This window comes from Capricornis sumatraensis, chromosome 20 (assembly GCF_032405125.1).
Source record: "Capricornis sumatraensis isolate serow.1 chromosome 20, serow.2, whole genome shotgun sequence".
Classification (NCBI taxonomy): domain Eukaryota; kingdom Metazoa; phylum Chordata; class Mammalia; order Artiodactyla; family Bovidae; genus Capricornis; species Capricornis sumatraensis.
The window spans coordinates 15933503-15950209 of NC_091088.1; the positions used below are offsets into that span (position 1 = coordinate 15933503).

At 45.5% G+C, this 16707-nt stretch overlaps 1 protein-coding gene across 1 annotated transcript in view; it reads left to right on the top strand.

The window, feature by feature from the left end:
• CDH13 (cadherin 13) overlaps positions 1-16707 on the top strand; it is a 1023138-nt gene that overhangs the window by 984475 nt on the left and 21956 nt on the right. The window contains exon 11 of the mRNA XM_068992038.1: positions 8858-9000. Within this exon, the coding sequence (XP_068848139.1) occupies positions 8858-9000 (143 nt within the window). The remainder of the gene's footprint in view (positions 1-8857; positions 9001-16707) is intronic.

Here is a 16707-nt window from a genome sequence, read left to right on the forward strand (position 1 = left end):
GTCTTCTGACGTCCGGGTTTGCTCTCCCAGGGAGCATGTTTCTTCAAGACAACCCAGCCTGGAAACGGCACCTGGCACAGACACCACCACGCCATCCCTTTGACCAACAGACATGGAACTCGACCTGCAGGCTGCACCCTGGGAGGAGAGGCCCCCAGTGTGGCCACACGCCACTGGGGGCTTGATCCATCTCACTCTGAAACACCAAGACTACTTGGTTTTATTTTGCTTTTTGGCCTTCTAATAAGTATTACTTATTATTAACGCTAATAAGTGTTAGTAAAGTTGGATAATCATGGGCCGGGTGGGGTGGGGGGTTCTCACGAGCCACAGGACCCTGGACTAGCACATCTACATGCCTGCAGAGCCCGGAAGAAATCCAGCCTCTGTCCTGGAAACCAAAGAAAGACAGGCTGCTTCATTTCAAGTTGGTCACCTAAAGTCTCCCAGAGTGTCGTGGAAGCTCAGGCCTGGGTCAGTCAAACCATGTTGAAGAAGGCTTGTTCTTTCATTCATTCATCCATCCATCCAACCCCTGAGTGCCTGCTCCGAGTGTGCCAGGCATTCTTCTAGGCACCAGACACACAGGCGAATGAGACAGATGAAAGGAGGGTAGAGAGTTAGGCAAAGCCTGCAAGACATGATCAGGAGTTTGAATTTTATTCTGTGCCCAGTGGGAAGTTATTGGAGGATTCTCAGCAGGAACTCACTCATATGAGATACAAATTGAAAATGGTGAATTTGGGGGCTTCCCTAGTGATCCAGTGATTAAGAATCTGCCTTGCAATGCAAGAGGCAGGGGTTCAACCCCTGGTCTGGGAAGATTCCACATGACGCAGAGCAACGGAGCCCTTGCCCCACAACTGGTGAAGCCCGAGGGCCCTCGAGCCTGTGCTTCACAAGAGAAGCCTGAACACTGCCACCAGAGAGAAGGCCCTGCTCGCTGCAACTGAGAAAGCCTGTGTGCAGCAGCAAAGACCCAGCACAGCCAAAATAAATAAGGAAACATTTCTGGAAAAGAAAAATGGTGAATGTTCAATTGGCTGCTCTTTGAAGAACTGACAGTAGCAAGCAGGACAGAAGCAAAGAGTCAAGCACCACAGTGGTCCACGCAGAAGACACTTGCTAATGGTCCACCACCTGCTTCCTATGACAGAGCAGATAGTGGACTCACAGCAAGCCCACCCGGGTCCACTGAAGGGTGGGAAGGGAGCTCCTGGGGTGGGCTGTGCGTTGTTCATCATCAGGGTAGTCCAGCACAAGCTGGAATCAAGATTGATGGAAGAAATATCAATAACCTCAGATATGCAGATGACACCACCTTTATGGCAGAAAGTGAAGAGGAACTAAAGAGTCTACTGGTCTCATTATCAGAGAAATGCAAATCAAAACCACAATGAGGTACCACTTCACACCAGTCAGAATGGCTGCGATCCAAAAATCTGCAAGCAATAAATGCTGGAGAGGGTGTGGAGAAAAGGGAACCCTCCTACACTGTTGGTGGGAATGCAAACTAGTACAGCCACTATGGAGAACAGTGTGGAGATTCCTTAAAAAATTGCAAATAGAACTACCTTATGACCCAGCAATCCCACTGCTGGGCATACATACCGAGGAAACCAGAATGGAAAGAGACACATGTACCCGAATGTTCATTGCAGCACAGTTTATAATAGCCAGGACATGGAAACAACCTAGATGTCCATCAGCAGATGAATGGATAAGAAAGCTGTGGTACACATACACAGTGGAGTATTACTCAGCCATTAAAAAGAATTCATTTGAATCAGTTCTGATGAGATGGATGAAACTGGAGCCGATTATACAGAGTGAAGTAAGCCAGAAAGAAAAACACCAATACAGTATACTAACACATATATATGGAATTTAGAAAGATGGCAATGACGACCCTATATGCAAGACAGGAAAAAAGACACAGCTGTGTATAGCGGACTTTTGGACTCAGAGGGAGAGGGAGAGGGTGGGATGATTTTGGAGAATGGCATTCTATCATGTATACTATCATGTAAGAATTGAATCGCCAGTCTATGTCTGACGCAGGATACAGCATGCTTGGGGTTGGTGCATGGGGATGACCCACTGAGATGTTATGGGGAGGGAGGTGGGAGGGGGGTTCATGTTTGGGAACACATGTAAGAATTAAAGATTTTAAAATTTAAAAAAAAAAATTAAAAAATAAAAAAAATTAAAATTAAAATTAAAAAAAAAAAGAGTCTATTGGTGAAAGTAAAACAGGAGAGTGAAAAAGCTGGCTTAAAACTCAACATTCAAATAACTAAAATCATGGCATCTGGTCCCATCACTTCATGGCAAATATATGGGGAAGCAACGGAAACAGTAACAGACTAGTTTCTTGGGCTCCAAAATCACTGCAGATGGTGACTGCAGCCATGAAATTAAAAGACACTTGCTCCTTAGAAGAAAAGCTATGACCAAACTAGACGGCATATTAAAAAGCAGAGACATTACTTTGCCGACAAAAGTCTGTCTAGTCAAATTTTTTCCAGTGGTCATGCATGGATGTGAGAGTTAGACCATAAAGAAGACTGAGTGCCAAAGAATTGATGCTTTTGAACTGTGGTGTTGGAGAAGACTCTTGAGACTCCCTTGGACTGCAAGGGGATCAAACCAGTCCATCCTAAAGGAGATCAGTCCCGAATATTCATTGGAAGTAATGACGCTGAAGCCAGTGCTCCAATACTTGGGCCACCTGATGCAAAGAGTCGACTCATTGGAAAAGACCCGGATGCTGGGAAAGATTGAAGGTGGAAGGAGAAGGGGGTGACAGAGGATGAGATGGTTGGATGGCATCACAGACTCAATGGACATGAGTTTGAGCAAGCTCTGGGAGTTGGTGATGGACAGGGAGGCCTGGTGTGCTGCAGTCCACAGGGGTCACAAAGAGTCGGACATGAATGAGCTACTGAACAAACAACAAGGGTCAGAATGTCTGTAAGGAACCGACCAAGCTTTGGTCCATGTGCCATCGCAAGATGGCAACTGCCAGGAGAGTGTGATGGTAGAATTGTAATCTGGTAGCACCTCATGCAGGAGGACCTCAGGACTCCACCAGGGGCTCTTGGATGCCTGGGAGGGCAGTCCAGGGAAGAGCCTACAGGTGTCGGGAGCTCTTCCCCTTGTCCTCGTGGAAGGTCATCGCCTCACGCTAAGCTGGGCAAGCTCTACCTCCATCTCCCCAACTCTAAGAGGTCCTGCCTAGGCCACTCACCGGGCAGCTCTTTCTGTCCACGTTCTCCCTTTGTGGCATCTCGCCATCCAGGGAACATCCTTCCTATTACTGAGATCGCCTTCCTGGGCCCTGATCCCTGTGGAGCAGGACAGAGCGCCATCCCCATCACTCCAGGAACCCTGTGCCAGCCTGTGTTGTGTACCTGAGCCTGGACTCTGGGACCACCTGTCCTCCAGTCTCCTCCATGTGCTTTGTCAGGAGACGTGAAGTACGTATTCAGAGCCACAGCTATATGAGCTACGCCAGAACACTGCCAGGAATTCTCTGCCTTCTGCCAGGAATTCTCTCCAGTTCTGTTTATAAATAAAATGGTTGATTTGAATCACCCAAGCAGATATTTCATTTAATGTAGGGGGCCCATTGGGCTGGAATTAAGTGAGGAGCTATATTACTTTGCAAAATTTTTAAACTAATTTATCTATTTTAATTGGAGGATAAGTCAGTTCAGTTCAGTTCAGTTCAGTTCAGTTGCTCAGTCATGTCCGACTTTTTGCGACCCCATGAATTGCAGCACGCCAGGGAAACTCATGTCCATCGAGTCGGTGATGACGTCCAGCCATCTCATCCTCTGTCGTTCCCTTCTCCTCCTGCTCCCAGTCCCTCCCAACATCAGAGTCTTTTCCAATGAGTCAACTCTTTGCATCAGGTGGCCAAAGTATTGGAGTTTCAGCTTCAGCATCAGTCCTTCCAAAGAACATCCAGGGCTGATCTCCTTTAGGATGGACTGGTTGGATCTCCTTGCAGTCCAAGGGACTCTCAAGAGTCTTCTCCAACACCACAGTTCAAAAGCATCAATTCTTTGGCACTCAGTCTTCTTTATGGTCTAACTCTCACATCCATACATGACCACTGGAAAAACCATAGCCTTGACTAGACGGACCTTAGTCGGCAAAGTAATGTCTCTACTTTTTAATAGGCTATCTAAGTTGCTCATAACTTTCCTTCACAGGAGTAAGCGTCTTTTAATTCCATGGCTGCAGTCACCATCTGCGGTTATTTTGGAGCCCAACAAAATAAAGTCTGACACTGTTTCTACTGTTTCCCCATCCATTTCCCATGAAGTGATGGGACCAGATGCCATTGAGGATAATTACTTTGTAATGTTTTTAAGTCTAAAATAAAAGCAAGGATTTTGCTATCCCATGCTGAATAAATGTGCATTCTCAGTCCAGTGGAAGTGAACCCAGGAAGCCTGCAGAGTGGTCCTGTCAAAGTCTCTCTCTCTTTCCTACCAGCGCTGAGGCCCCCCAGAGAGCTGGGCCTCTGGCTTGGAAGTCCTCTGGCCTGGCAGCTTCCTTTCCTGCTCTGCCAGGGCCCTGTCAACAGTAAGCCCGCTTCCTAGGACGATGCAGGCCTGGAGCTTGGTTAGATGCCCCCCGCCCCGCCTCCCCACTGGCCTGATCTACCAATCAGCCTGGCCTGTGTCTTTGACACTGATACCTGGAAGAGGCCAAGCCTTGGCAAGCTCACGAGCAGCTCCTGTGAAGCTACACACAGGCTGAAAGCAGTCTTGTTTTTTAATTTGATTTTTCTTTCCTTATAACAAGCAAAGTTCACATCACAGACAAATTGCCTGGAAATTCCAATTTAATAAGGCATGTGCATTTTTCAGGCCTAGAAGCACAGAAAATGTCTTGCACACCAGTATTCTTGCGCCAAAAGGTTATTAAAGAGACAGCTTTGAAAATGCAGAAATGTACATAGAGTGCCTGGCCAGTCAGTCTCAAGGGTTCGTCGGCCAGGAGGTAGGAGGGCAGGCTGGGTGATGAGCGCTGGGCTTTCGTCCCCTCGGGGGTAGACCCTCCAGGGCTGGGGAGGGGCACAGCTACCTCGAAGGGCTTCCACAAGCTCTGAGTTTGGAGGCCGTGGGTTCAGGGTAAACATCACTGAGCACTCGGGAATTCTCAGTAAGTGGAATGACCCCACCCTGCCCTCACCATGGCTGCAAACCTGAGTAGACGCAGAAAGAGGGACATCCAGGAGATCTGGGGTCTAGGCAGACCTCCCCAACATCTCGGTGGGAAGAGGCAACAGAGAAAGTCCATCAACTAACAGAGGAGGACGAGGGGCCCAGCAGGCATGCAATTAAACAGCACGGCGGTGGAGACCTGGTTGCTTTTTCATATGTACATAATTTCTTATTTATTGACTCAGTCTTGGCTGTGCATGGTCTTACTGCTACGTGGGCTCTTCTCTAGTTGCGGCGAGCAGGCGCTACCCTGGTTGTGGCGCTCAGGCTTCTCGTTGCAGTGGCTTCTCTCGTTGTGGAGCGTGGGCCAGAGGGTGAGAGGGCCTCAGTGGTTGCAGCCCCCGAGCTCCCGAGCACAGGCTCCAGAGCTGGGGCACACGGGGTCCTGGCTCCTCAGCGCGTGGGGTCTTCCGGGACCAGGCATCAAACTTGTGTCTCCTACGTTAGCAGGCAGATTTTTTCTCACAGAGCCACCAGGCAAGCTCCCAGACCTGGTTATTTTTCAAAGAAAATAAAATAGTGGGGTATTATCCTGTAAAAACATTCAAGCTCTTGCTTTCACTGGGAATGCGGTAGGTACAGACCTAAACCACTGGGCGTTGTTCTCGGGGGACAGCTTCCAATCAACCAGCCTCTGTAAGCTTTTTATTCAGTATAACTCTTCCCTACACAAGAAGCCAGCATGCTGATTATAGTGCAGAACTGTGGCAATGGAGGACCGCAAACAAAGACAGGAGAATAAAAGGGCGTTCTTAGCCAACGTGGCGCGCTAGATTACTTAATTCAGCTTTTATTTATAATCTAAACTCTGAGTTAAGTAATCAGGGAACAAAGTACAGTCCATTTAAATTTTTCATGATTTCAGATAGATTGAAGCACCGCAAATCACTCCTGGGTCAACCATGAACTTGTTACCCTGTAAGATGGGAAACAAATGTCACCATTCTTCGTGTTTTCCATTTGCTTGATGTTCCAACCGAAAAAGAAAGAATGAAGTAACATCCAAAAGGCAGCCGCTCCACCCCACCAGGGAATGCGGAGCGGCCAGTGCCTGGTCCTGGGCATGGACACACTGTGTCCTGGTTAGGCTCCCGTGCCTGGAACCTGGCACACCCGTGCTGCATTCCATCTCGGCTGCTTCTTAGCTGTGCCGCTTTGGGCAAGTGGCTAAGCCTCTCTGAGTCTGGGTTATCTCATCTTCAGAGAGGGATGACACCCACTTCATCAGGTTGCTGTGACTCACAGAAGTCACTGTGGCGCCCACTGTGAATGGTGAGCAGAAAGCCAGGTACAGCAAGCAGTAACACAGCCAACTCGAACCTCATCCTGACATTGAGAAAATGAAGGCCTTGAGAAACTGCGGAAGGGGCAGACCTATGAGGGCCCATACGCCGCTGACGGGCATTTTCATCCATGTGTGTGCCCAGCAAGGACGAGAGGATGGAGTGACTAACCCTTCTAGCCGGGGGACTCAAAGCAGTTGGGGGGGGGGCGGTGGGAGGCAGGCAGAGGACACATTTCAGATGGGTCTTAGCAGATAGCATCTTGCCAAGTGGAAGTGGAAATTACTATCAAACTGAAAGGCGGATGTTTTTAAAGCAGATCACTCTCAGGAGTAATATATACATTTCTTCTGTGTTGAAGAAATATGGAAATGATAACTGAGGCATTGAGAGTGGTGAGAAAACCTCCATTAGCCTTGTTCATTTTCTCCATCTGTTCCCCGTCACTCTTTCATTTCCAGAACACTCCGGGGGACGCAGTGGGTCACATCCAGAGAGCGCACTGGGCCTGGCCCAGTGGCCACTGGCACACACAGCAGCGCACAGTGTGCACACACTGGCACACTGGAGTCAGGCCTCGCTTGACCCTCACAGCCACCACTAAGGCCACTGGGATCGTCCCACCTAACAGAGGAGGAAATGGGCTCACAGAGAACCCGAGTCTTCTGCACTCCGAAGTCTATACCTTTAACTCCCCGGTGATGCTGACCACATGTGCAATTGGGCAGAGCTTGTGTGGAGGTTAAGGGCAGGGCCTTGGCTCACAGTTCAGATCCCAACATTGCTGCACACTAGCCGTTGACCTTGGCAAAGGCATTTATCTCTCCAGGTGTGTGTTTTGTGGGGGGTGAGGAGGTAGAGTTGTTTTTGTTTTGATTTGGTTTGCTTTCCCACTGGAATAATATTTACTGTTTTCCTTGGCAAAAAGTCAAAGTGCTAAATTTTAAAAAAAAAAATCCTACTTAAGTTTTTTTTTTTAATATACAAGTTGGTTTAAAACGGCCAAAGTTCAGGGAAAACTAAGAAATCTACAGCCTGTAGTTTAATAATAGAAAAGATAAGACAGTCATAAGGTCTATAGCAGCTAGCATCCTCTTAGTTGCCCAGCCACCCAGGTCAAAGACTAGACTCTCATTCAAAGACAAATAAGACAAGACTCTCATTTCTTACTTATTGCACCTTTCTATTGCTTGAACTTCTTACAATGAGCATGTGTTACTTTTATAACAGCCTCAAAAAGAATAAGAACATTCTTTTACATTTTTATTTTATACTGGAGCGTAGTTGATTAACAATGTCATGTTAGTCTCAGGCGCACCACAAAGCGCTTCAGTGATATATATACATGCGTCTATTCTTTTCCCAATTTTTTTTTCCCATTTAGGTGATTACAAACATTGAGCAGAGTTCCCTGTTCTATACAACAGGCCCTTGTTGATTATCTATTTTAAATAAAGTAATGTGTATAGAACATTTTAAAATTCTCTGATGGTTTCCTGTATATCTAGAATTCAAACCCCTTAAATGATTCAGGTTCTTTGTACTTTCTCCCTCCAAATTCATTTCCTTTCAGTTTCCCCTGGAGAAGCTATGTTCCAGCCGCAACCATCTACCTTCCAGTTCCTAAATATCTATTCATTCAACAACTATCTATTGAGTGTCGTGTATGTGCTAAGCAGTGTTCCAGGAGATGGGGTCCTCACAGTAAACAGATATCCTTGCTACTGTGAAACTAAAATTTCAGTGCCTCTCTCTGTTCCATGTTAATTAATATTCTTCTTTCCCCGACGTGTCTGTCCTCTCATTCTGTGACAGCATCCCCCCCTTCCCTGACAGCATCCCCCCATTCCATCTGTCTCAGTTCAGATGGTGCATCCTCCGAGAGGACCCCATGGTTACCCTCCATCACAGATAATTCCTTTTTCTCCCAGGCATCCGTGTGCCCTGCCCGTACCTTCATGACAGTGCTTCTCCCAGCTGGTCTGCATACAAGATGCATCCATGCTGTGAAAGGTGGGCGGGGGGAGGTAACTGGACTTGAACTCAGGAGACAGGCTGTGAACCCTGCCACTATGAGAGCTGGGCAGGCACGAGCTCCTTCCTTCCAAGCTCGTCACAAGGAATACAGGAGGTGCATGTACAGCGCAGAGACAGCCCAGAGCTAACGGCCAGTCATTACTTTCTGGATGAACAACTGCACTCTAATGATGTTTTTGGATTTGTATTAAAAATTATCTGGCAGCTAGCATGATAGCTTGTGCCCAGCACTCTGTGAACATTTTTTGAACCTATTTTGAATATAATGTGTCATTGTTTGGGGATTTTTTCTTTCAGGTATTCTGTTTACAAGGATCCAGCAGGCTGGCTGAATATCAACCCCATCAACGGGACTGTTGACACCACTGCAGTGCTGGACCGCGAGTCCCCATTTGTCCACAACAGCGTCTATACTGCCCTCTTCCTGGCAATTGACAGTGGTGAGCAATTTTTTTAATTCCAATAAGTCTGTACTTTTCAGTTCTAAATATATCTTTACACTTTTACAATTCTTCTGTTAGGCCTAGAGGTGTTCTTGGTAAGAACAGAAATGTGTGAGGGCAGAGAAGCAAAGTGCATAAACAACACACAGCGAGTCAGTGAAACGCCCAAGTCCTGGGATCCTCGGCTCTTTGTCTAGACAGAGGTCAGAGCAGCGAGCTCACCCTGTTCCGCTCTGGCAGGCTCTAGGCTCGGAAGCCAAGCTGATGTCCTTCATCCTGGCTCCTGTTCTCATCTACAGGGACAGTTCTTTTCCCTAATGCAAGTTGAAAGAACATCCCAGGGGACATCACGGATCCTAATGATTGAACTGTCCCTGCAGCTTTGCTCCTCTTATGATATACACCACAGAAAGACATCAAGTCCCCTCAGCTAGTACCTTCGCAATCACGGAACAATTCCTGTTCATTCAGAAGCTAATGAAATGATATCCACAAGCCAGACTCTGTTCCAGACACTGGAGAGAGAGTCGTGAACAAACAAAGATCATTGTCCTCGTGCAGCCGGCACACTCATGGAGAAAGGAAGGAACCTGACTAAAATAGATGATGTTCTTTGAGGGGAAAAAAAGGAATACTATTTATGTATGAAACAGGGAAACAGGAAGAAGAGATAGCAAACAAAAGGATGCTATAGTTTCAACTAGACAGCCCTGAGAGGCTCGCTGAAGAAGTGGCGTCTGAGTCAAAACATGAAGGAAGTGGGGATGGGACCCCTGAAGCGATCTCAGGGAGGAGCAAGGAGGCTGGGGGCCAGAGCAAAGAGGGCGGTGGTCCAGGATGCGGATCATGCAGGGTCGCATGGGCCCCTGTATGACCCTTGGCTTCTACTCTGTGTGAAATGGACACCATTGCCAAGTGCCACGATCCTTCTGCTGCTCTGTTGAGACAAGGAAATAAGACCGAAGTAGGGACACCTCTTAGGAAAACTGAGGACAGTCTAGGGAAGATGGTGGCTTGGACCACTAATAGAGGAGGGGATGAGAAGGGGTCAGATTCTGGAGATAGTCTGTAGATTTCAGATGCAATGCTAACAGGATTTGCTACTGGTTGAGATGAGGGGGATAAGAATTCATTTTCAAGTATATTAAGCTGAGATGTCTACTGTATCAGTCACACAAGAAGTTTCACTCTCCCTGTAATTCCTCGAAGCCAGCTGTTCATAGCTAAAGACTCAGTTCTGAGTCCTGTAAGTACACTGAGATAGATATTTATAGGGTTTTTTATATGTGCCTTCATTCCCCTATAATGCGTGAACTGAGACTTCTCAGAGGCTGGATGCTTCTATGCACACCAGATAGGAGGGCACATCTGAGAAGTGAGCGATCGGTGTGGCTCACAGTAGGCAGAGTGGGCTCCACAGTGAGTCCACCTTAGAGTCTGGCCTTGAAAGGCAGGGAGGATTGGGGTAAGTGGCAGGGTCGGAGGTGCGGTACCTGGGGCCACAGAGCGGTGGAATCAAAACTAAAGGGGGGTGTGGCACGGGAGGTAAGAAAAGGGTTATATCCCCTGTGCGTAAATGTGGAGAAATTCATTTGGAGGCATATGGAAAACGTCTTCAAGACAAGTCGTCTGAGGAAGCAGGCACCCACATGCTCTTGAGGAGGAAAGCAACGTGATGAAAGAGCGCATGAATGCTCATCAGCAGAGAGCTGGACCAGACCCTGTGTGTGGTCCTGGAGACTCAGAGATGAACAGTACATCGTCCTTGTGCTCAGAGAGCTAACGAGCTACCCGGCGAGTTAGACTAGCAAGCAGCAGATAACCAAAGAACATCACAGCTGTCCTACGGGGATTAACCAGACCATCCAGTCTCAGAGGTGGTCATGGGGAGCTTCCTGGTTGAGGGGATCTCTAACCTGAGTGATAAAGGATAAGTTGAGAAAGGGCAAGGCGTTCTGCTAGAAGCCGGAAAGAAGGTGGATGTGTGAGACCCTGAAACATTGCTCAGTGTGGCTGGAGGCTCCATATTTACAGAGATAAGGGAACTGGATCTTGTGTGGCATGCCCAGCTCCTATCACATGCCAGACTTTGAGCGGGCACTCATGTTTCTGTGGAGTAGATCATACATTAGGTCATTCTCCATAGGCCATGCCAAGAAGTTTGATTTGATTCTCAAATTCCTCCAGGATAACTGTACTTTAGGAAGGTAACCCCCACGGCAGTGTGGAGAGTCAGTCAGGTCATGATGAGTCATGAGGTAAGAAGGCCCTAGAGAGCCGTGGAGAAATCAAGGTAAGAGAAGCGGCGGAAGTAGTCTGGGTGGGCTGAGTCTAGAGCCGGAAAACACGTTGAAAGCCATCACGCGTATCTTAGTTAAAGGGATCACGCAGCCTGGTGGCAACAGAAGCAAATTAGAAAGGGCGAATCCAGAAAACATCTGGATGTAAGAAACAAGGCTTTGAAAACAACGCATACTCAGCATGAAACAGAGAAAGGTGATAGCAAGTTTCTAGTCAGAAATTAGTCCATTAACCGAAACAGAACTGGTTTCAGAGGGCTGTTACCATGGTGTCTGTGTGGGGTGGATGCTGAGATGGACCCATGAGATGCTGCAAGGCAGGGTGAAATAGAGGCCAGGAGGCTTTTCTCAGTGACTCACCATGCAAGAGAGACGGACACCATCAGAGCAGATATGTTTTGTGGAAGGAGCACGTCTAGAAAGGGATCAGCAGTGGAAGACAACAAGCCAAGGAGGTTTAAAATGCTGTTCCAACAAACGGTCGTCAGTGAGGATCAGCTGAAGTAATGATTTCAGAGTTCCGAGAGCCATGTAAATGTATCTGTACATGTAGAGAAAATGCTCAGCTAAGAACACCATGAAGGAAGTTGGAATATTTTATGCAATTAGTCATCCAAAAAAAACCTAGAAATGAAGTAAACTTTAATTTTTGCCAGAGACAGGTGTGACTGGGCAAGCTGCTTATAGATTCTGAGATTCAGCTTCTACTTGTACAAAATAAGGTGACTTCTGCTTATAAGGTTTTTGGGAGAAGATGAAGCGCTGGGCCCTCTACACTTCCCATCAAGAGTCATGATGAATGTTCAATAAATGTCAGTCCCACCCCAGTGGGGTTATAGGAAGGAAAGAATAGACCTCAACAAACATGAAATGTATTTGAAATGTATTTCTTCTCTAACTCCATTAACACTAATATCAGGCAAGGAAATTCAAAATCTGGCATCACAGATGTTTCCAAAGTTTAGAAATGTCCCTGAAGATGGAGTGGTAAATAAAAACCAGGTTGGCATCACTATATAGAGCCATCACTAGAGATGATAATCTTGAACAAGGCCCAAAAGACTTACAGCAAAAAAAAAACAGAATAAATTTTAAAATACCTCATAAGTCAGAGAAACTTTTGTTTAAAGTCTCCTTGTCGCTCACCAAAACCTTATCTCTGGATATTATGTTCCACCAGGAATAACCAACACTTACCTGTGAGATCAAAGTTAATAGTACTCACAGATGTCTCAATGTTAAACAAAGTAAGAATTTTTATTTTCTTAATTTTATAGAAATTCAGTGTATTTGATGGGATGAAAGTATAATGAATTTTTGTTATGAGGAAAGCTAAAGCAAAATAAATTGATTCCCTTCAAACAAGGAGTCAAGACCTTCCCTGGTAGCTCAGCTGGTAAAGAATCCACCTGCAATGCAGGAGACCCTGGTTCGATTCCTGGATTGGGAAGATCCCCTGAAGAAGAGATAGGCCACCCACTCCAGTATTCTTGGGCTTCCCTGGTTGGTTAAGAATCTGCCTGCAATGCTGGAGACCTGGCTTCAGTCCCTGGTTTGAGAAGATCCCCTGGAGGAAGGCATGGCAACCCACTCCAGTACTCTTGGCTGGAGAATCCCCATGGACAGAGGAACCTGGTGGACTGCAGTCCATGGGGTCTTAAAGAGTCAAATACTACTGAGCAACTAAACACAGCACAAACAAGGAGTCCCTCAGGAATTTATGCCAAAACATGTCAATAAAATACGTGGCTGTGGGAACTTTCTGGTAGGATATAGTAGACCCAATGTCCCTACTGCAAAAACTAGAAAAACGTGGCTAGATCACAAAAGTCTTCATTGTAAAGGCGTCAGAGAGCTGCAGAAGCAGTGACACCTAAATCAACTAAGAAAAACAGAAAAAAGGAGAGAAATGTTCTAAAAAGAGTATACGGCCCCTAGCCATTTTTTCCTCTTGGGGGCCATTTTAGATTTTGGGCAAGGATCAGGCTGGACCCAGGCAAGCCCTCAGATGGAGAGAAATAAATGAGAAATACTTGTAACAGTTATGTGACTGGTGTGGCAAAGTGAAAACCTGAGGGCCCTTAAGCACATGGTTATAGACAAATGCCTTTTAAAGGGCAGAGTGAAATCTCCCAGGGTCTCACTGAAACAAAGACCTAACAAAGCAAGCAAACTCACCTTAAACACACAGCCGTCCTCTCTCTAAGGCATTTGCCATGTTTTGAAGCTACAGGGGACCTGTATGCAAAAGACACCAGGCAAAGAAGAATGGGTAAGGGACTTGTACAGATACTCCCTACAAAAGATATGCAAATGACAGTAACTGTATGAAGAGATGCTCAACACTCGTCAAGGAAATAAAAATTAAGCTATGCAAATATATATTAAAATGCAAATTGATCAAGGAAATACAAGCACATTCAAAACTCAGCACACCCACAAAATCACTGAACTGAAAAGATGGGGAATGCCAAGTGTTGGCAAGGGTGTGAAATCACTGGGACTCTCCCGTCCAGCTGGGAGAAGTGTGATCTGGTACAACCACTCGGGAAGCTGCAAGTATCAAATACCACTGACCGTATGCATCCCCTGTGACCAGGAATCACATGCCTTGCTATGCATCCACCAGAAACGCATGCATCTCTTCACCAAAACCCACACACCCTAGTGTAACTCCCAGCACTATTAATGCTAGCTCAAAATCGGAAACTATCCAAATGCCTAACAAATGTAGAATAAATGAATGGTACATTCACACAGTTGGGTCTGTACAGCACTGAGAATGAATGAGGTGCAGCTATTGACAGCAAGTGAATGGATCTCGCAAACGATATTGAGCAAAAAGAAGGCTGAAGCAGAAGATCACATACTGAATGATTCCACTTGCATGAAGGTCGAACAAGCCAAACTAACCCTTGCTTCAGCATTACTTAAGGGACTTTTTTTTAACTGAAGTGTATAGTTAATTCACAGTGTTGTAAATAACTATATATATATAACTATAAAAGGGTATATATATTCTTTTCCAGATTCTTTTCGCTTATAGGTCATTACAAAATACTGAGTGTATCTCCTGTCCTATATAGAAGGTTCTTATTGTTTATCTGTTTTATATATGGTAGTGCGTACGTATTAATCCCAAAGACCTCATTGATGCCTCTCCCCACTTTCCTCTTTGGTACTCACAAATTCATTTTCTATGTCTGTTTCTGTTTTGCATATGATTTCATTTGTATCTTTTTTTTTTTAGATTCCACTTATAAGCAATATCATATGATATTTGTCTTTCTTTGTCTGATTTAATTCACTTAGTATGACAATCTCTAGTTTCATCCATGGTGCTGCAAATTCATTCATTATTTCATTCTTTATTAAGGTTTAGTACTATTTCATTGTATATATATTACATCTCCTTTGTCCATTCATCTGCTGGCGGACTTTTAGGTTGCTTCCATGTCCTGGCCGTTGTAAATAGTACTGCAGTGAACATCCAGGTGCATTTATCTTTTCAAATTATGGTTTTCTCTGCATATATGCCCAGAGTGGGATTGCAAGATCATACGTATAGGTAGTTTTGTAAGGAACTCCAGAGGAGTTTCTTAATCTTGTATGTATTGGACTCACTACCTGGGCGTGTTCAGATTTTGCAGTTTCTTCAAGCTGCGTCATTATAGAAAATGAATGTTTCTATATTTCAATACAACTTAAGAAATTATATATATGTGTGTATATATATATGTGTGTATATATATATATATATAACTACACAGAAAGCATGTCGCTGGTCCCCTGTGCCTTCTGCAGGAGACTGTAACCGTTCATGTGTTCTCTAAGCACCTGGTACCCTAGAGCTGGACTCTCAGTATCTTGTCATCCTAAGGAAGGACAATCCCCAGCTGCTGGCCGGCAGGGGGCAGTAGCGCCGGGAGAGTGGAGTGACAGGATGCCTGCAGAGGGAACGAGGCGAAGTGTATAGTTTGCAGTCCTGTAACACTTAGCAAAAAGCAGAAGTGACGCCGTGATAGCTCCTACACAAGCTCTGCTCATTCAGTTCAGAACAATGGGAAGGCAGCACCAAACGAGAATCTTTTGTGAACCTCTTAGAGACTAGAAGCTGTGAGATCAGAATGGAGGAATGTAAAAAAAGTCCAGAAGCAAGGCTGCAAACGCTTTAACAGAAGAGTTTTAGAGAAACTTTTAGAAGTTTTAGAAGAGTTAAAGAGAAAACTTTTTAACAGAAGTTAAAAACTCTTTGGACCTGTTTGCTTACAGCTCCAGTGTGAGTCTATGTAGATTCTAGAATAGCACTTCATAATAATATTGATAATGCCTGGGATACAGATGATTTGAGGAGGAAAAGACACAGACAGAGGCTACAGATAGAGGCTAGGTTGCAGCCCACAGAACGCTCGAGGATGTACAAGGCAGTTTTTGTAAACTGATAACAATTTTAATGAGCTATAAATTACCCAACAACCTTGTTTTTTATAAGTGAAATGCTTTTGTTCGGCTAAAACAGAACAGGCTGCTGTAGATAAATGATTGGAAGAGTACAGCCTTTCATCCTATAGATTAATAAGGTGTGACCTTTCCTGTTGGCAAGCATTTTATCTTTAAAGATGGATATTGTCATTTACCTTATGTGGTCCAGATTTTCTGAAAAGGTTAAGACAGTGCCTTCAGAGTACAGGAACTCCTTCATTAAAGACTTAACAAACACAGAATTGCTGGCCTGTCTTAAGAAAGGGGGGGAAATGAACGTTAATAACTGTTAAGGAAAATACCAAGATGCAGAGAGAGAGCATTCAGGAGTGCAGTCAGATGGCATCCCTCTGGGGCTGTGCTAACAAGGAGGCAAAGCTGCAGCAATTAGCACTGGGCAAATCCCAGGTGGTTATCGCGGCTGCTCAGGTAATCACCAGAAAGGTCGGATGCGAGTCTCACTGTGTTACATGGGCTGAAAGCTGCCACAAGCAATTTCTCCTCGGAGTCCAGGAACTACCCCTGCAAGAGGCTTGTCCTGGGCAGGAAAGGCGGAGGTAGCCACTGCTTCTTGGCTCCCTGCCTTCTGCTCAGGACTCCATCAGGCTGGTCTTTCTGCCTCCTTCTCACCTATAACCTCAGCTTTCACTCCTGCTTCTTTTCTGAAACTGGGTAGGGTTCAGTGCATGACTGTTATTGAATGGCTCTTATACTCTCAGAAGATCTTAAACTGTGACTCCAAATGCCAAAGACAAGTATTTTGCTTCAAGAAGTTCAAATGCCCATGCTCTCCAGCACCCAGTTTATGCAGAGAGTTTAAAGAAAAAATTATCCCCATTAGTTCTTCCTAAGGCTCAGTGCATATGAAATAGTTTGAGCCAGGAAATACATACTATCTCTAGCGTCCATATGAAGTCTTTAT